This window comes from Thalassophryne amazonica, chromosome 13 (assembly GCF_902500255.1).
Source record: "Thalassophryne amazonica chromosome 13, fThaAma1.1, whole genome shotgun sequence".
NCBI classification, from domain to species: Eukaryota; Metazoa; Chordata; class Actinopteri; order Batrachoidiformes; family Batrachoididae; genus Thalassophryne; species Thalassophryne amazonica.
In genome coordinates this window covers 40,990,450-41,016,734 of record NC_047115.1, presented here as the reverse complement: position 1 = coordinate 41,016,734, position 26,285 = coordinate 40,990,450, and the positions used below count along the sequence as shown (strand labels likewise).

The window sequence follows — 26,285 nt, the reverse complement described above, 5'->3', positions numbered from 1 at the left end:
CCAATGTGTAGTGAGCGCCTTGCATTGCAACACCCTGACATTGATATGTGTGTGTGAATGTGATGCATCATTATAAAGTGCTTTGAGCTTCTGGTAGAGATGGAAAAGCACTACATAAATGCAGTCCATTTAGTCTGATTACAGAATGTCTTTGTTCTTATGAATGGCCCAGTCAGATCACTTTTATCTAGATTACATTTTTTGAAGAACTGGCTCCTGGTCCAGTTAGTGGTGTTATCACAACAGATCATCATCATACTTGGAGAAAACGCACCCCATAGCCATAGTGTTATGAGTAATGCTCCTCCATGATGCATGTCATCAGCCTCACCCAGATCTCCTTAAGCAATCAATCAATCAATCAACTTTTTTCTTGTATAGCGCCAAATCACAACAAACAGTTGCCCCAAGGCGCTCCACATTGCAAGGCAAGGCCATACAATAATTATGAAACACAGTCTACGTCTAAAGCAACATAACCAAGGGATGGTCCAGGGTCACCCGATCCAGCCCTAACTATAAGCCTTAGCGAAAAGGAAAGTTTTAAGCCTAATCTTAAAAGTAGAGAGGGTATCTGTCTCCCTGATCTGAATTGGGAGCTGGTTCCACAGGAGAGGAGCCTGAAAGCTGAAGGCTCTGCCTCCCATTCTACTCTTACAAACCCTAGGAACTACAAGTAAGCCCGCAGTCTGAGAGCGAAGCGCTCTAATGGGGTAATATGGTACTATGAGGTCCCTAAGATAAGATGGGACCTGATTATTCAAAACCTTAGTAAGAAGAAGAATTTTAAATTCTATTCTAGCATTAACAGGAAGCCAATGAAGGGAGGCCAACACGGGTGAGATATGCTCTCTCCTGCTAGTCCCCGTCAGTACTCTAGCTGCAGCATTCTGAACCAACTGAAGGCTTTTTAGGGAACTTTTAGGACAACCTGATAATAATGAATTACAATAGTCCAGCCTAGAGGAAACAAATGCATGAATTAGTTTTTCAGCATCACTCTGAGACAAGACCTTTCTGATTTTAGAGATATTGCGTAAATGCAAAAAGGCAGTCCTACATATTTGTTTAATATGCGCTTTGAATGACATATCCTGATCAAAAATAACTCCAAGATTTCTCACAGTATTACTAGAGATCAGGGAAATGCCATCCAGAGTAACGATCTGGTTTAGACACCATGCTTCTAAGATTTGTGGGGCCAAGTACAATAACTTCAGTTTTATCTGAGTTTAAAAGCAGGAAATTAGAGGTCATCCATGTCTTTATGTCTGTAAGACAATCCTGCAGTTTAGCTAATTGGTGCGTATCTCTGGCTTCATGGATAGATAAAGCTGGGTATCATCTGCGTAACAATTGAAAATTTTAAGCACTACCGTCTAATAATACTGCCCAAGGGAAGCATGTATAAAGTGAATAAAATTGGTCCTAGCACAGAACCTTGTGGAACTCCATAATTAACTTTAGTCTGTGAAGAAGATTCCCCATTTACATGAACAAACTGTAATCTATTAGACAAATATGATTCAAACCACCGCAGCGCAATGCCTTTAATACCTATGACATGCTCTAATCTCTGTAATCAAATTTATGGGTCAACAGTATCAACAAGCAGCACTGAGGTCCAACAGAACAAGCACAGAGATAAGTCCAACTGTACGAAGCCATAAGAAGATCATTTGTAACCTTCACTAATGCTGTTTCTGTACTATGATGAATTCTAAAACCTGACTGAAACTCTTCAAATAGACCATTCCTCTGCAGGTGATCAGTTAGCTGTTTTACAACTACCCTCTCAAGAATCTTTGAGAGAAAAGGAAGGTTGGAGATTGGCCTATAATTAGCTAAGATAGCTGGGTCAAGTGATGGATTTTTAAGTAATGGTGTTAATTACTGCCACCTTAAAGGCCTGTGGTACATAACCACCTAACAAAGATAGATTGATCATATTTAAGATTGAAGCATTAATAATGGTAGGACTTCCTTGAGCAGCCTGGCAGGAATGGGGTCTAATAAGCATGTTGATGGTTTGGATGAAGTAACTAATGAAAATAACTCAGACAGAACAATCGGAGAGAAAGAGTCTAACCAAATACCGGCATCACGGAAAGCAGCCAAAGATAACGATACATCTTTGGGATGGTTATGAGTATTTTTTCTCTAATAGTCAAAATTTTGTTAGCAAAGAAAGTCATGAAGTCATTACTAGTTAAAGTTAATGGAATACTCAGCTCAATAGAGCTCTGACTCTTTGTCAGCCTGGCTACAGTGCTGAAAGAAACCTGGGGTTGTTCGTATTTTCTTCAATTAGTGATGAGTAGAAAGATGTCCTAGCTTCACGAAGGGCTTTCTTATAGAGCAACCAAACTCTTTTTCCAGGCTAAGTGAAGATCTTCTAAATTAGTGAGACGCCATTTCCCTCTCCAACTTACGGGTTATCTGCTTTAAGCTACGAGTTTGTGAGTTATACCACGGAGTCAGACACTTCTGATTTAAAGCTCTCTTTTTCAGAGGAGCTACCGCATCCAAAGTTGTCTTCAATGAGGATGTAAAACTATTGACAAGATACTCTAACTCCCTTACAGAGTTTAGGTAGCTACTCTGCTCTGTGTTGGTATATGACATTAGAGAACATAAGAAGGAATCATATCCTTAAACCTAGTTACAGCGCTTTCTGAAAGACTTCTAGTGTAATGAACTTATTCCCCACTGCAGGTAGTCCATCAGGGTAATGTAAATGTTATTAAAAATGATCAGACAAAAGGGAGTTTTCAGGGAATACTGTTAAGTCTTCTATTTCCTACCATAGTCAGAACAAGATCTAAAATATGATTAAAGTGGTGGGTGGACTCAATTTACTTTTGAGCAAGCCGATAGAGTCTAATATAGATTAAATGCAGTGTTGAGGCTGTCATTCTCAGCATCTGTGTGGATGTTAAAATCGCCCACTATAATTATCTTATCTGAGCTAAGCACTAAGTCAGACAAAAGGTCTGAAAATTCACAGAGAAACTTCACAGTAACGAACAGGTGGACGATAGATAATAACAAATAAAACTGGTTTTTGGGACTTCCAATTTGGATGGACAAGACTAAGAGACAAGCTTTCAAATGAATAAAGCTCTGTCTAGGTTTTTGATAATTAATAAGCTGGAATGGAAGATTGCTGCTAATCCTCCGCCCCGGCCCGTGCTACGAGCATTCTGACAGTTAGTTGTGACTCGGGGGTGTTGACTCATTTAAACTAACATATTCATCCTGCTGTAACCAAGTTTCTGTTAGGCAGAATAAATCAATACGTTGATCAATTATTATATCATTTAACCAACAGGGACTTAGAAGAAAGAGACCTAATGTTTAATAGACCACATTTAACTGTTTTAGTCTGTGGTGCAATTGAAGGTGCTATATTATTTTTTCTTTTTGAATTTTTATGCTTAATAGATTTTTGCTAGTTATTGGTGGTCTTGGGAGCAGGCACCGTCTCTACGGGGATGGGGTAATAAGGGGATGGCAGGGGGAGAGAAGCTGCAGAGAGGTGTAATAGACCACAGCTCTGCCTCCTGGTCCCAACGCTAGACAGTCACAGTTTGGCAAGTCGTCATATAACACAAACACTTTCCAGTTGTATACAAGGATTCTCCAGAAAGACCTGCTACCAAAACATTGTGTTGCTCTCGTAGGTGAGAACTATACAGTAAAACTGAAAGAGCTGCAGGACTCTGAATAATTCAGTGACTGCAGTGACCCTAAATCAGTGTTGTTGGTGAGCAGCTTGTCACCTTGTTCAGTTTGTGTAGGATAGGCTCCCATCCGCACAAACCCCATTGTGATTAGAGGTCGTTGATGATTAAGTTATTTATGATGTTTCACACTTCGAGCATACAGTCGAGCTTTCTAGTCATAGAGATCAGCAGTCATGTTTTCCAGTTAGCACCTCGTGTGGATTACAGAAGGTAACCTGCAAAAATCAATAGTCAGTTTAATTATTATGTTCTCACAGAACTTTTGTGTTCACTGGCAGTTTTACAGGGATTTTTTTTTTTCAGAGGGGCAACAAGACTTACAGCAAATATGTATTAAAGAAAACTTCAAGTGCCTACTACACGTTACTTCACGCATAACAGAACAAAACTCAGAAAAATAAAAATCATAACCTTAAAATTATACTTTCTGACAGAACGCAAATGCAAATTTAGAAAAGACAGGGTCTGCTTCCCTTTATCTAGGGCTGTTCTTTTTTTTTTTTTTTTCAGAATGCCGCATTGCTGTCTTTCTGTTTTCTCATGTTTACCAGGTTCTGCATGTTTGGTTTGGCAAAATATGTACCGGATGCCCTTCCTAAAGCAAAACCCTACTCATTTAGGCTTTGGACCGACATCCCAAGTGCACTGGCTTGTGCACACGATGCAGCCCTGCAGCTTTCCTTCACCTCTAAGTTCTCTTAAGATTGTCGCATGTTAAATAAAGTCCATTAATTCCTGGAAATGTATTCTGACTTTTTCCAATGTAACAAAATCCTCTGTGTGTCCAGGCAGAGCTTCTCCCCCCTGCACGCAAGGATCCCCCCGTGTGCAACCTATGCAGCCATTCCTGCGTACTAGATACGCAGCACAGTGCAACTCCACGCAGAACTGTGTGAAAGGGGCTTCAGTTGATATTTGTTCCATGTATAAACAATATCCCATAGCACACTCTAAGCAATGAAACACAGGGGTTTTAAATGTAATTAATACTATTATTTTCATATACTTGCTATTGTTAATTTTAGGGATGTAAGTAATAATTTCAACTACAATATTGTTTTGCACTTAATTGACAATGTTATGTGGAAAAAGCTACCTTAAATTTATCAATTAAATTCACGTTTTAGTTCTTACAGTGCACCATGGAAAGTTGGCTGGTGTAGGACCAGATCTGTTGTAGAATAGTGGCAGTGGTGGGAAACAAAGGCTTAAAAACAGGATTTTTAACATCCTAGTGAAGTTATAGTGAAACAATTTTTTGCAGGGGGGCTCCAGCCCTATCAAGTCAGACCTTAGAGCTGCCTGTGTACGATATGCAGTACAAATCTATCTGTGTTAATCAGTCTTTATTTTACCTCATTTGGTCCCTTAAATGTCACACCAGTGATTCATAAGAATTTCTCGAGGCCCACAGTCTCACAAACAGTGCATAAATATGAAAATAAAAGACACGATAAGAGCATTCTCCTTAGTTTATCATAAAAACCTATGAGCACATCAGCACAAATGTGAACACCATTAGGCCCCCTGATTTCTTTTAGTACTCACATCTCCGGCCAGCTCTTACAGTATATTTAGCAGCAGCAGAAATTTGGAAAAATCAATACGAGCACGAGGAGAAAGAGAGACAAAATAGAATGATTTGTGATTTGTTTCGAACTGACTGACTCAGATTGTGTTCTTGTTCACTGTGGCACAAGTCATATCACACGTGTATGATATCGCGGTTTGTGTGTAGTTTCTTGTTCCTCTTTAGGGCATCGTTAATGTCAGATACTAACGCGACCGTGTGAATGATTCACGAGCGCTACCTCAAGGCTTTCTTCATCCATTCTCTACTTTTAATGTCACATAGTCTGCACAAAGCTGTGCACTTTTTGTATGTTCATGTTTCGTTATCCACAGTCTCCACCTTTAACTAAGACTTGGGGAACCCCCCCCCGAAAAAGAGAGGTAGAGACCTTAATTTATCTTTCTTACCTATAATTGTAAATATTACAGTTACCATAAAGTTCTATACCATTTCTTAAGCTTAGCCTAACCACACGTAAACAGGTATTTTTGAAAATTTGGATTATCTGCCTTTGTTTTTCAAAAAAAAAAAAAAAAAAAAAATCCCATCCACACAAGCAATGTTTTCAAGAAAATATCTCCATCCACATGAAAAAGTTAAACACATTGTTAACTGCTGTCTAGCTCATACCTACCTAGAAGAGACTAGCTTGTTTTTCAAGTTCTCCCACCAGCCAGAGTTCTGACTAGGTCTGGTCCAAAACCGGTGATGACATTGATGGTGATGAGTCGTGCGCCAATGTCCGGACCTCACTCTGAAGCCTGTTTCTCTGCATAGATTGCCAGTAATGTGTGTAGATGTTGGCAAGTAAACAAGCTGGATAGCAACATGAAAAGTAACTATTTTAGCTACTTCTACCATTTCATAAAATCACCTCATCCAAACAATAGACAACCTCACACAGCTTGATATCATACAAAGGAGATAAAGGTGTACACTCTAATGTTACAAGACCAAAACTTTGCAAACTTCCATTTTCAGTGACCTAAAATGCAGTTTGCGTATTGACAAAATCCATGTTTTTCAAAATATCTAAGTCTGGGCAGGACCTAAAATGAACCTCTTCACTGTCTCCCTCACTCCCATCACCACCAATGGTTCAAGCCAGCTTGTATGTATAATGGAGACCAGCAGGAGTCGCTGTGCATAAGTAGTCAGTAAATCTCACTTCCCACAGCTAAAAGGATTCTGGGTTTTGGCCTTCTGATTACAGAGTCCACCTCCCATGCCAAGAAATGTGAGTTCAGTGAATGGGAGGAGTCAAAGAACACAATGCAGATTACAGCCGCTACAATGGTGCCGTGACCCGGATTAGTGTGAATTTTATGGGGTGAATATAAAGAGGCCAAAAGGAGTCGCTGTTCATAAGTAGTAAGTAAACCTCACTCCCTGACAGCTAAAAAGATTCTCTGGCCACAAGGCCAGAGCCCTGGGTTTTGGCCTTCTGGTTAGTGTTATATGGCTGGGGGGGCCTGGCTGCCGGTTTGTTTGTCTTTTGGTTTCCTCCCAGGTGGCTTGCGTTTGGGACTGAGTGGCTGTGTTGCTGAGGCTGTCAGGACCTCACCCTGATCACCTGCGACTCGTCAGGACTCACAGCTGTGGTGCATCTGGATGGATTGGAACATGTTGGCATTTAAGACTGGAGTGCACAGTGTGTATTTGCCAGAGACTCGACCTTGTGACCAGACGGGTGAGATCGTCGTCTCGGAGCCATCTCATCAACAGCGGATGCTGAGAACATCCAGGTTTGATGCACAGTCTGTGAAAGAGGAGGGGGGTGAGGTCTCACGCTCGTCAGCACACTTCCTGAGGTACGTTAGATTTTGTGACTAACAGTTATACAGTCAGTAAATGTGGTGTCCCTCACACCTTATTGTATTGAGCTGTTTGTTAGTCATGTATCAGCTTCCACTGCGGTGGAGTTTTGTGAACTGGATGTTCCATGCCTGCAGGTTGGGAAGCTGATCAGTAATCAAGCCAGGAAGTGTTTGCTGTTTGTACACCTTTAAGTGTTCTGTGTGTAGAGTGTGGACTCACATAATGGTTCCTTCTTTCACAGACTCGGTTGTTGCGGCCACCTGGGGGGTGTCGGCGGGGTCCTTGGGTCCGAAACAGCTTTCTGGCTCCGGACCGTTAGCGCTGCTGGGAGCGCACCACGCCAGGCCGCACCTTTTTGTTATATTATCACTGTTATGTATAAATTCAGTTAGCCTTTGTACCGTGCTCTGCTTATTTCATACTGGGTCCTTCAAACGCTGGTCGGTTCTCCGAGCTGCGTCCGACACATAACAGTTAGAGAGTCCACCTCTCATGCCAAGGAACATGATTTGCACCCTGAGAGGTGTGAATGGGAGGAGTGAAAGAACACAACACAGTGCAGATTACAGCCGCTACATATGACACAAGCCAAAGGAGTAGGTTCACATAAGTAGCTGTGCGTCTTTTTTAAATACGTATAGACTGTCAGGAGTCTTCAGATTAATGCTAATTTTAGCTAGTTTCTAACTTATGCCTTAAGTAACATTTTAGCTCTCCAATTCTAGGTTAGCTAGCAAAAGCTAATGTTTGCCTTGATGCATGTTCTCTAAAACACACCCTGACATGTAGGCAACCCGGTGTTACAGACTGAACGGTCCGCCCTTAAAAAATTGTCCACTTGCCACCACTGTGTATGCATCATTTCGGAGCTCAGCAACTTGTCTGAGACAGCGTCTCTTCACGCAATGCGATCAAATGGATTGATATGATTATTGACCATTAACAAGGTAAAACCTCTTAAATCACTTTAAATTCAGTTTTAAGCAGAAACTAGACAGTTTTAAGCAGAAACGAGGCGCTACTTGGTGAGGCTTTGAAATGACCAATGTGCAGTGAACGCATCAGCTAGCAGCTTGTGTCGCCACAGCACTTTCATCTCTTCCTCTGTCTATATGATGAAATAATGCTGAATTTATGTGGAAATGACTGTTATACAAAGCTTCAGATATCTGTCGCTGAGATAGATGATGTCTGGAGTGCAGTTTTAAGCAGAAACGATGTGATAATCGGTAAATTGCGGCTAATGACGCATGCGCAGTGAAGGCAGGGTGGACTGATTTTTAGGGGGACCGTTTGGTCGACGACACTGGTGTTCTTTGTATAATTTACACTCTGCTGTGTTATGACACAGCAAAGCAGTGATAACAATTGTACTTCTTGTGTATTAAGGTTTTCCTTTCAGTTGTTAGCATAGACTGGTGCAAACAGTAAATAGACAGATCCAGTTCAGATTTATGCTGTTTCACTTGTGAAATTCACATTCCAAAGACAATCATGCTGGCCTTGACCCTGAAAGTATAAATATGTCATCTTTGTGCAAAAGAATTGAAGCAAAAGTGGCGGAAGATGATGTACAAGGGTTAGTATGAGCAGTGGCCATATCCACAGGACCAATTTTCTATCCTGACAAGCAGAATGAGGTGGAAAAATCCTCTGGGAAGAAAATATGGTCAAGGGTAATAAAGATTCCCTAGTTGTTTGGCAAATCCAAAACACTGGGGAATCTGACCTCAGTTACTCAGACACTTCACTTCGTCCTTCTCTTGTCCCTTCACTGTCTGTTTTTGTCATTTCTTATTCCTCAGCAGGTGCATCAGGAGAAAAAAGAAATCTTAACGGGGTGGGCAAAGGGCAGCCAGGTTGTTTCTATTTTTCATTTCTGTGAGCAGTTAATAAATAATGTCTGTCAGAAAACAACTCTAAACAAATGAAATGTGATCACTTGACAGCTTCTGTCTATACTCACATGGTTGCATTTGTGTATTTAAAAAAAATAGGGCTGCGTATCACAAGATGGAACAAAATATGTACAAGAGGGCAATAGTTTGTGATGATTTGTGTATTTAAAAATCAGTCAAAAGTTTAGAATGGTGATTTTATTTTCATCATTGCAAGTTTTTTTCACATTTTAAACTACACAATAAAATTGAGTTGCGTAGTGTCACAACTAATCAAAATGAAATTGATAAAATATACCCTACACACGCATAAAATACTGAACTGTAAGTATGTCATAGTCATTTCAAGGAGGAGACGCAGAGAGACCAATAAGCCAGACATTATTATTGTAGCTCTACTAGTTGCAGGTATCCAGGATGTCATCAAATACCACATAATGGTAAACAATTTGCTGGTCAAATAAGGTTTGGATGACTTACATCACCCTGTTAGTTGTGGAGATATCCTGGAAAAGTTTTCAGATTCTATTTTTAATCAGTTGGATATTGATTTTTGATCAGTCTGCTCCAAAATTAAAGACACATTCCCAAGGAATATTTCTACCTAGTTTGGTAAAAAATATGGATCACCCAGTTCTGATTTATATTGTACACAGTCACGCACACACAAACAATGACAATACACTATTTATACTGTTTATTTATATATATAGCCACTTAGGTGCCTGGTCTTGAGAACCAGGGATGGTAGGTTGAAAAGCTTTTTTATCCCATGGGAACGCTCCCTACCCACCCAAGCGGCTCAAGAAAAAAGTATATATAATAATAAATAATAAGACATAAGAAAGATAAGACATCATATATATAACTATATTTAAATATTAAGGGTAATAAACAGCATATACAATAAATATGGTACTATATAATATACAGGAGTAGGTATTAAAACCTAAATATTAATACAGGAGACAATTTGGTCATGGTCATGGTATTTTATTATAGAAACAGAAGCTATGATGTAATGTGTATTGTTATCTATCTAAAGTAACTCTGCTAGCATACAATAGGAAAATAAAAAGCATAATCTATATGCTATCAAATGGAAACCTAAGAACTAAGGTGCTATGTGTTGATATCTTTAAAAAGAACACATAAACTGATGAATTATTAAAAATCTACACCATGTAAAATAAAATTGTAAATAACGAAAATAAGCTAGTTCTAGTTAGAAGAGCCGTTAATAAGCCAACCGTACCTAGCAAGCTAACAAGATAGACAAAAACGGTAATTAGTGTATAAAGTATAATAGTGTAGTTAAACCTACAATAATGGTATTAACAAATACATATAAAATAATGTGGACAAAAGTATGAATTATTGTGGGCTATCAAACAGAAAAGAACCAATTATTTTGCAAGCTACGATAAACGGTGCTACAGCCAGCTAGATAAGCTAACGTTAGCTGGTGTACTATGTACTATGTTCGCTCTAAGCCTGCTGGGATAGACTCCAGGACCCCAACCCGTGACTCTTGATTGAAGTAAGCGAGTTGATTGTTAGCAGTATTACTTGAAAACTAAAAAAAAAAAAAAAAAAAAAAAAAATCCTGACACTTGGTATAAGTATCCATTAAATTTTGAAGTTGAGCTTTTACACTTTCTGCCTTTTACTAGGATTACTCAGGAACCAGCTGAAGCCATTTGGTGCATGGTTTTTCACTTATTTATGGATTCAGTCTTGCCTATGCTGTTTTATCTTCTTCTTAAATAATGAGTCCTGTCTTCCACCGGCTCAGTGCAAATGTCATTGCTAGTTTCAGCACTTATATGATGTTGGTCAACCTGGTTTAAAGTTAAACACAGTTTTTCTGCTATTTAATCAACACAAAGTTTAGATAACTTCTTCCATCAGTGGTTTATAATGCATGGACTCTCTACTTGTACACACAGGGATGCACATTAGTTTTCATTGTCACTCGTAAAATAACAATAAAACTCGATTGAAAGCAAAGTTTTAAAATGAAATAAAAGTCAAATCCTGTGAAAAATACAAAACTTTAGTAACTGTTTTCCATCAAATATTCTTAGGGTACAACCACGACATTTGGCAGAATTGCTCCTTAAAATGCCCATGAGCCACTCTTTTCACAATTCTTCTTTCGATGATAAATATGCACAGATGTGCCCAATATCAATGATCCTGCCATTGATTCATATATTTTTAACCATGCAGAATCCAAATTTGGAACACCAGAAGCTATTCCCCAACTCAAGCAGCATTATTTTAGCATAGGGGAGGTGATGGTCTAGTGGTTAAAGCGTTGGGCTTGAGACCAGAAGATCCTTGGTTCAAATCCCAGCCTGACTGGACAATCACTAAGGGCCCTTGGCAAGGCCTTTAATTCCCTATTGCTCCCGGTGTGTAGTGAGTGCCTTGGATGGCAGCACCCTGACATCGGGGTGAATGTGAGGCATAATTGTGAAGCGCTTTGAGTATCTGATGCAGATGGAAAAGTGCTATATAAATGCAGTCCATTTACCATTTATGACAAGCATACTGCCTTGAAAATAAGCTATATAAGGAGACAGTTGACAGTCAAGCAAGTGAGTCTGTAGGATATGAGTTGAATTACCAAAATGTAGACCTGGAATCGATTCCCAGTCATGTTACCTGTCTGTAACTTGGATAAGACATTCCATCTGGATCATTGCACTCCAACAAGCTGTAAATAGGTTGGGGAAGTAACCTGTGATGGACTGGTGTCCCATTCAGGGGGTGCTGTAGATGCTCATCCTTTTCAAGTCATAATATCAGGGGATAAGCGTTAGCTTGATGGGCCTCAGGCCCTGTATAAGTCTTACTTCTTGGTAGTCAAAGCCTACTTTTGGACACCAAGACCATCCAGATTGCTCAATGTGGTGGGATTGTGGGAATTCAATATGGCAGAATAACATCCATTTTTCAAGGTACAGTAAAACATATAATGGATTCAGGTGGACCAGCAAATTTTGTCCACTAAAATCGAAATCAGTTATATGTATAAAACTAGTAAAATCTACTAGATTTATAAAATGGAGAAAATCAGTTATGTATGTAACAGATTAGTTACAGTCAGGAGGTGCTGAACAATCTACATGGAATCCCCAGCACCAATTAGGCTTACGTATTTCCTTGATTAAACGCCTGACCTTGAAGAGTGGCCTGTCTCATTTAATGGGCAGGTCAAAACTTAATCTGAAAAAATAAACACCTGCCTTAAATAAGCGCTGGGTGTTTTGTGCATTAAAAAGGATTGCATTTGGTTGAGTAACTCTTTTTTTCTGTCTGCTGCGGAGTGGTACCTTAAAATTCTAAAACCTGATTTATACTTCTATAACTCCATAACTCCGTGGCCATGCAGTGACACTGACATGCGTGTTGTGTTGGTGGGTGTCTTAATTCAATTCACCACAGGAACAGTGGCTTTTTCTGGATCAGTTTGTCCCTCAATGAGCTCCACTTCTTTATACAATCATCAACCTCCAAACTAATATTACGGTACATGCAATTTCTCTCCATGAATTGCAGGTCATTTAAGCGTCTTTGTAGTTTTAAGACTTTGTGTTGTAAAGTTGGTCATATTTGCGGACTTTTCTGCCAAACATTCCTCTATTTGATCCATGATCGAAATGCCATTGGCATGCAGACTGCAAAAAACTTTTAAAATATGATGGGAGAGGAAGGAGTGAAAGCAGAAAAATGACCAGTCACAGCCCTTGCGCTCTCCTCCATTTCACCCGGGCTATGGTGGGGGTTCGCAGCCATGCAGAGGGCTCTGTTTGAAAGTGGTTGTCTTTGGTTTGTCACACCCAGGAATATGTGTGAAACTTAACATCATATTACAGCGCTGGCAGCACTGTAATATGACTGCATTTTGTTAATAATCACCGGCATTGAATAAAGGCCTGCCTCGTTTAGGTGCCAGGTCTGAGCACAGTTTGAAAAATATTAACACCCAAGCTTTTAATTAAGGCAAATACAGTCCCACTTTCCTCGAATCGGTGAGTGTCAGGGCTGAACTTCATTTCATACCTCTGTTGCAACTGGGCACGTCCTGAGTGCTCTGTCCGGAACATGTGAGGGGTTTTTAATTGAAATGCATTGCGATGGGATGGCACGTTTTCTCCAATGTGAACAAAAATCTGTTACTTAAAATCTGGTATATACAGTGTTTATTAAATGGAAAACCATACAAAAACATGGGGACTTTTGGTTTTGTCTGGTGCATGTGAATATCCGATTATACAATGACCGTTTAGGCGAGTTTACTGTAGTTGGCATCTTGAATATTTTAAGTGAGTATTTTAAGTGTTTTCAAAAGAGTAATGTGTAAAGAGTATTTTTTTTTAAACACACTTGATTTAAAAGGCATTATTTCCCATGCACTGCCCTTTCTGGTTGCATTGATAATGATTTTCCATGAAAAGACTGCTCTTCTTATAAATGACTCCATTTATTTGGGTTTGGACAAGCAGCTCACAATGTCCATGCATAAACTTTACACGTCACCCACCCTGCAGAGCTTCTTGACTTTGCCGAGCCATTTCTCTCCCAGTGACAACTCTTCAACAAATAAGTGAGTAGAGTTCAGCCAACAAGTCGGTCGTATTTTTTCCTCTCCCTCTGTGTTATGCTTGCACGGTTCAACATTTCATTGTTTACCATTTCCATGCATGGAATCGGAGCTTAGGCTCAATGCAGCTTGTATATATTACTGTCAAAAATACTCCTGCATACTATTTGTTTGTTTTCACTTTATACGAGAAGAGTGATGCCAACTTAGATTAGGTGTCATCACATCTGTGTGTGTGCGTATACACTAAGGTGACCCACGCAGTCCTCGCCATTGTTGTTTATGTGACACAAATCCCTGTAATGAGCCGCACTGTTGTCCGATTTCAAATGTAGCAACAGAAATGTCAACAAAAAGAAACAACAGCAGAGCGGTAGGCAGACGCTGCACAATTGTCAAACCCCCATTGTCTTTCCTCAGCACAGTGGGACAGCAAGACAAAGATGGAATGTACCTTTTTCAGATTCTGTTATTTTTGTAGCATAAGGCAAAGTGATACCCACTTTGGGAGTCATGCTGGGAGGCGCAGGGCATCGAATGGTGGCTTACAGCGGCAGGCTGCATTGCGTCTTGTTGATGCCTGACCTGACGAGAGAGAAGAAGTGTCACGATGTTTACAGGGAGCGAGCAAAGTGCTCACAGCCTGTGAGGATGTGCAGGCGAATCAGCAGTTTTATTTTACGTGGTGAACTGTCTGTCGTCTGGAAGCCAGAGATCTACTGACTCACAACAACTTGTTCACAAGTGAAAGTAAAGAAGTCCTATATAAGTCCTCAGGCCCGTCAGTGCTGGTGTTTACCTTTGGATTCTGTAGCGTGAAGTAGAGGACAGTCTGTGACTCCCCCAGATGTGACACCAGTCTATCACAGGTTAATTCAGCACCGAAGGCCAATACCCATTTAACAGCGGGGTGGACTGAGACGATGTCTGTGTCCAAGGGCACAGACGGATAGCATGAACAACAAGCTGACACTTGGTTGAGAAATAGAAACAGGGATGTCTGATTCACGGTCTCAATTTGTACATTTTTGCCCCGGTCACACGGCACACGGCGTTAGCTGAACAAAGGGAAAAAGTCACAAAGCCACAAATCTTTGAGGAAAAAGTGGACAAATGAGCCAGCATGTCTCCCATCACCAGACCGAAAAGAAACCAAAACTAACAAAAGAAAAATGAAGCGAACTGCGGCCTTGACGCTGTGATCATTTCTGCAGCAAGTCTGTGCTCTCCAGAGCCACCTGCAATTGTGTTGCCTTGACAACAGGTTTGAATGTGTGCTCGCACATGCACGTTACAGCCAGAGACGGCATGCAAACATGCGTAAATAGTTAAAGTACTTGATCAAACGTTGTTGCCACTATTGTTTCTGTATGACAACATTGCTTTTCATCCCGCACATGGACGAGTCACGTTCAGCTCATCAGATTATTGATCCGTTCAGATATCGCCAATGTTTGTGCAAGACATCAGACTTGGGAGGTTGGACGAAGTTGGACGACAACTGATGGTACGGGAACTACGTAATCGATGAGGAACCGTCAAGACAGAAAGCAAAACGGATTACGGATGCATTGAGGTTGTCATCAGGATTCGTTCACATTTTTCAACAGTTTGAAAATTCTGACAAAGTGCCAGCTACAGAAACACAGCTGGACGATGGTTAAGCAGTGTTTCCAAAAGATGACGTAAGTCCAGATTTCTTGTTTCGCTTTGGCTTCTGTGTCCTTCGTTAGTGCCGTGTGACCAGAGCTTTACATACTACTAGGACTAGGGATACCCTGGTCAAAGTCCACCCTGCCCTAATCCTGATCTGGATAGTTTTATATGGAGTATCTGCTGATACTATGTCCTAATCCTATTTCTATTGTCCCAGATAATACATCTACATGGCGCTACTGCAAGTACATTAAAGTCAGTCTGTCATATGCTTCACAACTGAGTTTTTAGCAAACTTTAAGCATGAGTCCCAAATTGGCTCTTATCAGTTCCATATATTGCAGCATTGTAGTAGTAGTTCACTTCAAACACAGAGGGATGTGATGATGATCAGATGTTTTCTAAACCGGGAAATAGGGGCACCACGCCACCTTGTTTTGGCTGCACACCCCCTTGCCGAAATACAGATTTTTAAAATTTATTTTATTTTAAGCATTATTCCTCGTGTACAGCCTTCCCCTCGGCGATTGATTCTAATGTAAATACATAAAATTTATGCCAGGAAGTGGCAAGCCTGTTTGTAATAATAACATTTTTTTTTTACCAAAATATGTGGCAAAATGACAGGAAGAATGCATATACATGTCCTATTTCACACAGCTTCCATGCTCTGTTGTTGTTGCCCCATTTTGACCTCAAATTTGCACGAAAACAAACCCTTGATGATGGTGCTTTGCTTCTGACCACGAGGGGTTAGTAATGTTTGTTACATTTTTGGTAAGATGAAAGAGAAGTTAGCAGTTCTCAGTGTGCAGTTAGTGGCGGTAATGTGCCAACAGGTTCCCAAAGCAATAGAGAACACTAAAGACTAAAGTGCAGAAATTAAAAGGAGTGAAGCAAATTGTGAAAATGACATGATAATGGACAGTTTGAAGCCAAGGCCAACCTGAAGCTAACTCGAAACATCGACAGCAGCTGGTGCACCTTAAAGCACCAATTTAGACTATATGTAGAGGCCGTGAGACCGGACTCAAAGTCACACACGTCTTTCATCATGTCACTTCTGAATTGGATTGCAAATGGACAGGGTAAGACTCATGATTAACAAAGCCAAGGCCAACTGATTTAAAAAAAAAAAAATGCCTTGATTGGACCAGATACTGATTTTTGATATCAGACTGGCCCATCCCTATTTACTATAAATTCTGTTGCCCCACCTCCATCCAAATAATAACGCCCCATCCCTCATTTTGGTCTCAACAGTTAAGTTTTTCTTACAAACCAAGAATTGTCTTGACATAATCCAAAAGTTTGTTACCTCGGAGTTCAATGGGCATACAGGCAGAAAAACAGATGTAGTGATCTTGGCACAATAAAAATATACATGCACATAAAAAAAAAAAAAAAAATTCCATTCAGTAAATCTGTCTTTAAGTGCAGCCTTCCAGTTACCCAGGAAACCACATTAGGCAAATCAATGAAGGTAATGTCACGGAAGAAGGAGGACATACCTCAGCTTTCCCAAAGAGTCTTTCTTTCATCGTGCGTGTGTGTGTGTATGTGTGTGTGTCTCATGCTCTTTTGGTTTGTCTTGCTCTCTCACTTTCTATGCCATCTCCCACTGATCCTCTCCCCTTCTGTATCTACCGCCTCTCCCTCACTCTCTCTCTCCTGTTCCCCCTCAAAACACTTTGCTTCCTGACAACTGCTGCCAAAGGACTGGCAGCCACAGCTCATCCCCAGATTCCATCACTCGACAGGTCCTGGAATAAAAAGACAAGAGGGCAGTTCTTTGAAATAACTTTAGCCAGATCTTGTAGGAGTCGGAACGCCTCTGTTGGAGAGTTTGGCTCCGGCAGCATGGCCTCCACCAGAGGATGAAGCAGAGCTGACTGAGGCTGGGAAATCTTGGAAAGGGGTTCACGGCGGTAAAGCAAAGTTCAACAATCAGCTGCTTGCACAGTGCTGAATTCTACATCGGGTCAAATTGGATAAAACTGTAACTGAATCTGCGTGCAGATGGACCAGTTTTGAATTGCTCACTGAACTCAACTTGGCTTGAGCCCCACCTGGTCTGGTGGTGCAGCATTGGGCAATGACAAGAGAAACTGCTCTCTCAAGATGTTGACTCTGGACGGCTTGGAGATGATCGCTGTGCTGGTGGTCATGGGTCTCTTCATCAAAGTCCTGGAGCAGTTTGGAATGTTTGAGCCAGTTGGTGGGGAAGGTAAAGGATTTTGTGGTTTAATAATTATGTGACAGTGAAAACTGTGGTCATAAAATGATATTTTAAAGGTACCGCGGGCTGATCATCTGCATAGCCCCTTCCATCTTGTCCTGAGCGGGCTGCAGTCCTCACTCAGGGTTTGGGTTACCAGTGCAACTGCTGGCCTTGCAGCACTTTCCCCTCTCTCTCTCTTTGAATCACCCACAGTAACTTTAGCTGTGTCTGAAGCTCCCCCCACCGCGCCCATCCTGCCCCTGGGGTGTGTGCGCTTTTACCTTTTAATCGATAACTCTATGGGCAGAGTGAGTCTGAGTGCTGTGTGGAGGCGCTTGTCTCACTAAGGGAATGTCAGCTGTGCTCATTAGTTGGCAGTATTTGTATAGAGCTGCTATATATCAGGGGAGGAACTTAGCTATATTGTTCACTTTCTTCTGCTGGCCAAACTTAATGCACATTAAAGTTGTTTTGATAAAATAAATTGAAAATAGATACAATCTGTTTAGTCCTGGCCCAAGGCCAACATCAACTGGGCGCTACTGTTATGGGGAAGGATGGGTGAAAATGAGGGATGTCATGGTAGGGGAAGGCGGGGCATCCTACTCAGACCCTTTATCACAGATAATGACTTATGGTCAATGTTAGTAAATATACAAATACAGTCCTCACCACAGACCTAACTTGCTTTTTTAAACCCATTCGGGTAAAATTCCAGCATCTAGCGTAATAACTTAAGGAAACACGGCAGATGCGTACAAAATAAAACCGCATCATCACAAGGGTTAACGTTGTTATATTATCATTGAATTGAAGTGCTGCATAAATTCACTTTTCCAAGTGAATTTTATCTAACAAACCATCCTTCAGAGTAGTATGCTTCACAGGTCTCAGTCAGCAAGTAATTCCAACTAACAGGTCAGTCAACAAGTAATTCCAACTAACAGGTCAGTCAACAAGTAATTCCAACTAATCACCAACACGGTCTTCAGATGTTTGATTGTACTGCTGTCAAGTACAACCACCTTCTTTATACAATGAATAACTTCTAATGTACGTTGTGTGGCATGTGTTCAGCTTTTAGATTAGCTTGCTGACTCATCCCCCCAGTAAACAGAGAGGATCGTTCAGACACCAAGAACCTCAAACGTTGCTTGGAATGACCTGTCATAAAACCAATTTGCTTGATAAACTGCATAAATATGGTCAGATGTTTACATACACTCATCATGGGCATGAATGTCATGGTAATTTTGTTTTTTAATGAACTCCTTGAACTGTTCCTTTACCAGGGTGGATGATTGTACAGCATACATCATTAATGACTTTATAAAATAAGAACTGGGTCGACAAATTTGAATTTATTTGGGAGCTTTTCTATTCTAGACAGGGTAAAAATTATACATATAGGCTCAAATATACTGGGCGATTTTAACATCCACACAGATGCTGAGAATGACAGCCTCAACACTGCATTTAATCTATTATTAGACTCTATTGGCTTTGCTCAAAAAGTAAATGAGTCCACCCACCACTTTAATCATATTTTAGATCTTGTTCTGACTTATGGTATGGAAATAGAAGACTTAACAGTATTCCCTGAAAACTCCCTTCTGTCTGATCATTTTTTAATAACATTTACATTTACCCTGATGGACTACCCTGTAGTGGGGAATAAGTTTCATTACACTAGAAGTCTTTCAGAAAGCGCTGTAACTAGGTTTAAGGATATGATTCCTTCTTTATGTTCTCTAATGTCATATACCAACACAGAGCAGAGTAGCTACCTAAACTCTGTAAGGGAGTTAGAGTATCTCGTCAATAGTTTTACATCCTCATTGAAGACAACTTTGGATGCTGTAGCTCCTCTGAAAAAGAGAGCTTTAAATCAGAAGTGTCTGACTCCGTGGTATAACTCACAAACTCGTAGCTTAAAGCAGATAACCCGTAAGTTGGAGAGGAAATGGCGTCTCACTAATTTAGAAGATCTTCACTTAGCCTGGAAAAAGAGTTTGTTGCTCTATAAAAAAGCCCTCCGTAAAGCTAGGACATCTTTCTACTCATCACTAATTGAAGAAAATAAGAACAACCCCAGGTTTCTTTTCAGCACTGTAGCCAGGCTGACAAAGAGTCAGAGCTCTATTGAGCTGAGTATTCCATTAACTTTAACTAGTAATGACTTCATGACTTTCTTTGCTAACAAAATTTTGACTATTAGAGAAAAAATTACTCATAACCATCCCAAAGATGTATCGTTATCTTTGGCTGCTTTCAGTCATGCCGGTATTTGGTTAGACTCTTTCTCTCCGATTGTTCTGTCTGAGTTATTTTCATTAGTTACTTCATCCAAACCATCAACATGTTTATTAGACCCCATTCCTGCCAGGCTGCTCAAGGAAGTCCTACCATTATTTAATGCTTCAATCTTAAATATGATCAATCTATCTTTATTAGTTGGCTATGTACCACAGGCTTTTAAGGTGGCAGTAATTAAACCATTACTTAAAAAGCCATCACTTGACCCAGCTATCTTAGCTAATTATAGGCCAATCTCCAACCTTCCTTTTCTCTCAAAGATTCTTGAGAGGGTAGTTGTAAAACAGCTAACTGATCACCTGCAGAGGAATGGTCTATTTGAAGAGTTTCAGTCAGGTTTTAGAATTCATCATAGTACAGAAACAGCATTAGTGAAGGTTACAAATGATCTTCTTATGGCTTCGGACAGTGGACTTATCTCTGTGCTTGTTCTGTTGGACCTCAGTGCTGCTTTTGATACTGTTGACCATAAAATTTTATTACAGAGATTAGAGCATGTCATAGGTATTAAAGGCACTGCGCTGCGGTGGTTTGAATCATATTTGTCTAATAGATTACAGTTTGTTCATGTAAATGGGGAATCTTCTTCACAGACTAAAGTTAATTATGGAGTTCCACAAGGTTCTGTGCTAGGACCAATTTTATTCACTTTATACATGCTTCCCTTAGGCAGTATTATTAGACGGTATTGCTTAAATTTTCATTGTTACGCAGATGATACCCAGCTTTATCTATCCATGAAGCCAGAGGATACACACCAATTAGCTAAACTGCAGGATTGTCTTACAGACATAAAGACATGGATGACCTCTAATTTCCTGCTTTTAAACTCAGATAAAACTGAAGTTATTGTACTTGGCCCCACAAATCTTAGAAGCATGGTGTCTAACCAGATCTTTACTCTGGATGGCATTTCCCTGACCTCTAGTAATACTGTGAGAAATCTTGGAGTCATTTTTGATCAGGATATGTCATTCAAAGCGCATATTAAACAAATATGTAGGACTGCCTTTTTGCATTTACGCAATATCTCTAAAATCAGAAAGGTCTTGTCTCAGAGTGATGCTGAAAAACTAATTCATGCATTTATTTCCTCTAGGCTGGACTATTGTAATTCATTATTATCAGGTTGTCCTAAAAGTTCCCTAAAAAGCCTTCAGTTGATTCAAAATGCTGCAGCTAGAGTACTGACGGGGACTAGCAGGAGAGAGCATATCTCACCCGTGTTGGCCTCTCTTCATTGGCTTCCTGTTAATTCTAGAATAGAATTTAAAATTCTTCTTCTTACTTATAAGGTTTTGAATAATCAGGTCCCATCTTATCTTAGGGACCTCGTAGTACCATATTACCCCATTAGAGCGCTTCGCTCTCAGACTGCAGGCTTACTTGTAGTTCCTAGGGTTTGTAAGAGTAGAATGGGAGGCAGAGCCTTCAGCTTTCAGGCTCCTCTCCTGTGGAACCAGCTCCCAATTCAGATCAGGGAGACAGATACCCTCTCTACTTTTAAGATTAGGCTTAAAACTTTCCTTTTCGCTAAGGCTTATAGTTAGGGCTGGATCAGGTGACCCTGGACCATCCCTTGGTTATGCTGCTTTAGACGTAGACTGTGGGGGGGTTCCCATGATGCACTGTTTCTTTCTCTTTTTGCTCTGTATGCATCACTCTGCATTTAATCATTAGTGATCGATCTCTGCCCCCCTCCACAGCATGTCTTTTTCCTGGTTCTTTCCCTCAGCCCCAACCAGTCTCAGCAGAAGACTGCCCCTCCCTGAGCCTGGTTCTGCTGGAGGTTTCTTCCTGTTAAAAGGGAGTTTTTCCTTCCCACTGTAGCCAAGTGCTTGCTCATAGGGGGTCGTTTTGACCGTTGGGGTTTTTCATAATTATTGTATGGCCTTGCCTTACAATATAGAGCGCCTTGGGGCAACTGTTTGTTGTGATTTGGCGCTATATAAAAAAAAAGTTGATTGATTGATTGAAATATATACATACACCTCCATGAATATTTGTTGTACCTAGACCTGACATTTTTGGTAGCCATCAATAAGCTTATAGCATAATTCTGTATGTCTCTTCTTGGCAGAATTGGTAGAGTTCATTTAAACTGGTTGGGTTCCTGGCACAGACCTGTCTTTTAAGCATACGCCACAAATTTTCTATAAAATTGGGGTCAGGCCTTTGGGAAGGCCATTCCAGATTCCTGCTTTGTCTAACTCAGAACCAGTTTTGATGTGTGTTTGGGATCATTGTCCTGTTGGAACAACAGTTGTGGCTATGTTTCAACCATCTAGCTGTTGATTTGAGATGATGTTGAAAAATGTGGAGGTAGTCAACTTTCTTCATTATTCCATCCACTTTGTGAACCAGTACCACTCACAGAAAACAGCCCCAGAACATGAAACTATCACCACCATGCTTGACAGTTGTTACAGTCAGTGTTCTTCGGCTTGAAAGCCTCACCTTTACTCCTCCAAACTTACCTGTTGTCAATGTGGGCAAATAGCTCAATCTTTGTCTTGTCTGATCATAAAACCTTGCCCATGTGGGCAGCTGCAAATTTCAGTCTAACCTGACTGTGTCGATTTTGGAGCAGGTATTTCTTTCTTGGTCTGCACCTTCTCAGTCCATGGCGATGTAAAACTTGCTTTGCTTTGGACAGTGACACTGGTGTTCCAGTAGTTTCTCGTGCAGGCCTGAGCCTTAGTGGTTTGTGAACATCCTAACCAATTTCCTCTCGTCTGAGGATTACACTTTGGGTCTTCTTCCAGACCTTGGCAAAGTGGCAACACATTTGACTAACTTGTACTTATGTACAATTGTTTGACCTGATGATCTTTAAATCTGCAGTTGTTTATAAATGCCTCCAAGAGACCTTCCCAACTTGTTTAAATCTACAGTTCTCCTTCTTAGTCCTCCCTGAGTTCCTTGGACTTTCCCATTGTTCTGAGTATTGGTCAGTCAGTATTGGTCAGAGTGCTGTCAAACATTTCCTTTTTATGTTAACAAAAAGAAGCTACCAATTGATTACGAATGAGGAGTTATTAGGCCTTGACTTTGTCATATTAAAACACACCGTAGAACTTTCAGCACCACTTATTACAAGATTAAAGTAAACTCTTTTTGTTCTTTTGGCTCCTTTAGGGGTCACCACAGCAGATCAATCATTTCCATCTCACCCTGTGCTCTCTCTGTATCTTCCTCTGTCACACCAACCACCTGCTTGTCCTCCCTCACCATATCCATAAACCTCTTTGGCCTCTCTCTTCTCCCCCTGCCTGGTGGCTCCATCCTCAGGATCCTTCTCCCTATATACCCTGGGTCCCTCCTCTGCACATGTCCAAACAATTTCAATCTCACCTCTTTGACTTTCTGTCCAAACTGACCCACCTGATCTGTCCCTCTAATATGTTCATTAGCAATCCTGTCCACCCTCATCACTTCCAAAGAGAATTGCAGTATCATCAGCTCTGCCACCTCCAGCTTTGCCTCCTGTCTTTTGTTACTGCCTCTGTCTCTAAGCCATACAACATAGCTGGTCTCATCACTGTCTTGTAGCTTCTCCCCTTCACAATCTTCCATTCCAGCTTATTAATTAATCAAAAACCTAGACAGAGCTTTAATTCATTTGAAAGCTTGTCTCTTAGTCTTGTCCATCCAAATTGGAAGTCCCAAAAAACAGTTTTATTTGTTATTATCTATCGTCCACCTGGTCGTTACTGTGAGTTTCTCTGTGAATTTTCAGACCTTTTGTCTGACTTAGTGCTTAGCTCAGATAAGATCATTATAGTGGGCGATTTTAACATCCACACAGATGCTGAGAATGACAGCCTCAACACTGCATTTAATCTATTATTAGACTCTATCGGCTTTGCTCAAAAAGTAAATGAGTCCACCCACCACTTTAATCATATTTTAGATCTTGTTCTGACTTATGGTATGGAAATAGAAGACTTAACAGTATTCCCTGAAAACTCCCTTTTGTCTGATCATTTTTTAATAACATTTACATTTACCCTGATGGACTACCCTGCAGTGGGGAATAAGTTTCATTACACTAGAAGTCTTTCAGAAAGCGCTGTAACTAGGTTTAAGGATATGATTCCTTCTTTATGTTCTCTAATGTCATATACCAACACAGAGCAGAGTAGCTACCTAAACTCTGTAAGGGAGTTAGAGTATCTTGTCAATAGTTTTACATCCTCATTGAAGACAACTTTGGATGCTGTAGCTCCTCTGAAAAAGAGAGCTTTAAATCAGAAGTGTCTGACTCCGTGGTATAACTCACAAACTCGTAGCTTAAAGCAGATAACCCGTAAGTTGGAGAGGAAATGGCGTCTCACTAATTTAGAAGATCTTCACTTAGCCTGGAAAAAGAGTTTGTTGCTCTATAAGAAAGCCCTTCGTGAAGCTAGGACATCTTTCTACTCATCACTAATTAAAGAAAATAAGAACAACCCCAGGTTTCTTTTCAGCACTGTAGCCAGGCTGACAAAGAGTCAGAGCTCTATTGAGCTGAGTATTCCATTAACTTTAACTAGTAATGACTTCATGACTTTCTTTGCTAACAAAATTTTGACTATTAGAGAAAAAATTACTCATAACCATCCCAAAGATGTATCGTTATCTTTGGCTGCTTTCAGTGATGCCGGTATTTGGTTAGACTCTTTCTCTCCGATTGTTCTGTCTGAGTTATTTTCATTAGTTACTTCATCCAAACCATCAACATGCTTATTAGACCCCATTCCTGCCAGGCTGCTCAAGGAAGTCCTACCATTATTTAATGCTTCAATCTTAAATATGATCAATCTATCTTTGTTAGTTGGTTATGTACCACAGGCCTTTAAGGTGGCAGTAATTAAACCATTACTTAAAAAGCCATCACTTGACCCAGCTATCTTAGCTAATTATAGGCCAATCTCCAACCTTCCTTTTCTCTCAAAGATTCTTGAGAGGGTAGTTGTAAAACAGCTAACTGATCACCTGCAGAGGAATGGTCTATTTGAAGAGTTTCAGTCAGGTTTTAGAATTCATCATAGTACAGAAACAGCATTAGTGAAGGTTACAAATGATCTTCTTATGGCTTCGGACAGTGGACTTATCTCTGTGCTTGTTCTGTTGGACCTCAGTGCTGCTTTTGATACTGTTGACCATAAAATTTTATTACAGAGATTAGAGCATGTCATAGGTATTAAAGGCATTGTGCTGCGGTGGTTTGAATCATATTTGTCTAATAGATTACAGTTTGTTCATGTAAATGGGGAATCTTCTTCACAGACTAAAGTTAATTATGGAGTTCCACAAGGTTCTGTGCTAGGACCAATTTTATTCACTTTATACATGCTTCCCTTGGGCAGTATTATTAGACGGTATTGCTTAAATTTTCATTGTTACGCAGATGATACCCAGCTTTATCTATCCATGAAGCCAGAGGATACGCACCAATTAGCTAAACTGCAGGATTGTCTTACAGACATAAAGACATGGATGACCTCTAATTTCCTGCTTTTAAACTCAGATAAAACTGAAGTTATTGTACTTGGCCCCACAAATCTTAGAAGCATGGTGTCTAATCAGATCGTTACTCTGGATGGCATTTCCCTGATCTCTAGTAATACTGTGAGAAATCTTGGAGTTATTTTTGATCAGGATATGTCATTCAAAGCGCATATTAAACAAATATGTAGGACTGCCTTTTTGCATTTACGCAATATCTCTAAAATCAGAAAGGTCTTGTCTCAGAGTGATGCTGAAAAACTAATTCATGCATTTGTTTCCTCTAGGCTGGACTATTGTAATTCATTATTATCAGGTTGTCCTAAAAGTTCCCTAAAAAGCCTTCAGTTGGTTCAGAATGCTGCAGCTAGAGTACTGACGGGGACTAGCAGGAGAGAGCATATCTCACCCGTGTTGGCCTCCCTTCATTGGCTTCCTGTTAATGCTCGAATAGAATTTAAAATTCTTCTTCTTACTTATAAGGTTTTGAATAATCAGGTCCCATCTTATCTTAGGGACCTCGTAGTACCATATTACCCCATTAGAGCGCTTCGCTCTCAGACTGCGGGCTTACTTGTAGTTCCTAGGGTTTGTAAGAGTAGAATGGGAGGCAGAGCCTTCAGCTTTCAGGCTCCTCTCCTGTAGAACCAGCTCCCAATTCAGATCAGGGAGACAGATACCCTCTCTACTTTTAAGATTAGGCTTAAAACTTTCCTTTTCGCTAAGGCTTATAGTTAGGGCTGGATCGGGTGACCCTGGACCATCCCTTGGTTATGTTGCTTTAGACGTAGACTGTGTTTCATAATTATTGTATGGCCTTGCCTTGCAATGTGGAGCGCCTTGGGGCAACTGTTTGTTGTGATTTGGCGCTATACAAGAAAAAAGTTGATTGATTGAAGTTGACTATTGCAAATATTCTGCGGTCACAAATTATTCCTGCCACTTTTCTCCACCC

The 26,285-nt window shown here is 40.4% G+C and overlaps 1 protein-coding gene across 4 annotated transcripts in view; it reads left to right on the top strand.

The window, feature by feature from the left end:
• The window catches only part of LOC117524015 (Kv channel-interacting protein 2), a 387,777-nt gene that overhangs the window by 282,424 nt on the left and 79,068 nt on the right, over nt 1–26,285 (top strand). The window contains exon 1 of one of the 4 annotated variants that reach the window (XM_034185732.1): nt 17,242–17,530. The exons of the other annotated variants lie outside the window; for them this stretch is intronic. Within the exon in view, the coding sequence (XP_034041623.1) occupies nt 17,425–17,530 (106 nt within the window). The 5' untranslated portion in view covers nt 17,242–17,424. Of the gene's footprint in view, nt 1–17,241; nt 17,531–26,285 lie in introns of those variants that run through there. 4 annotated transcript variants of the gene reach the window in all.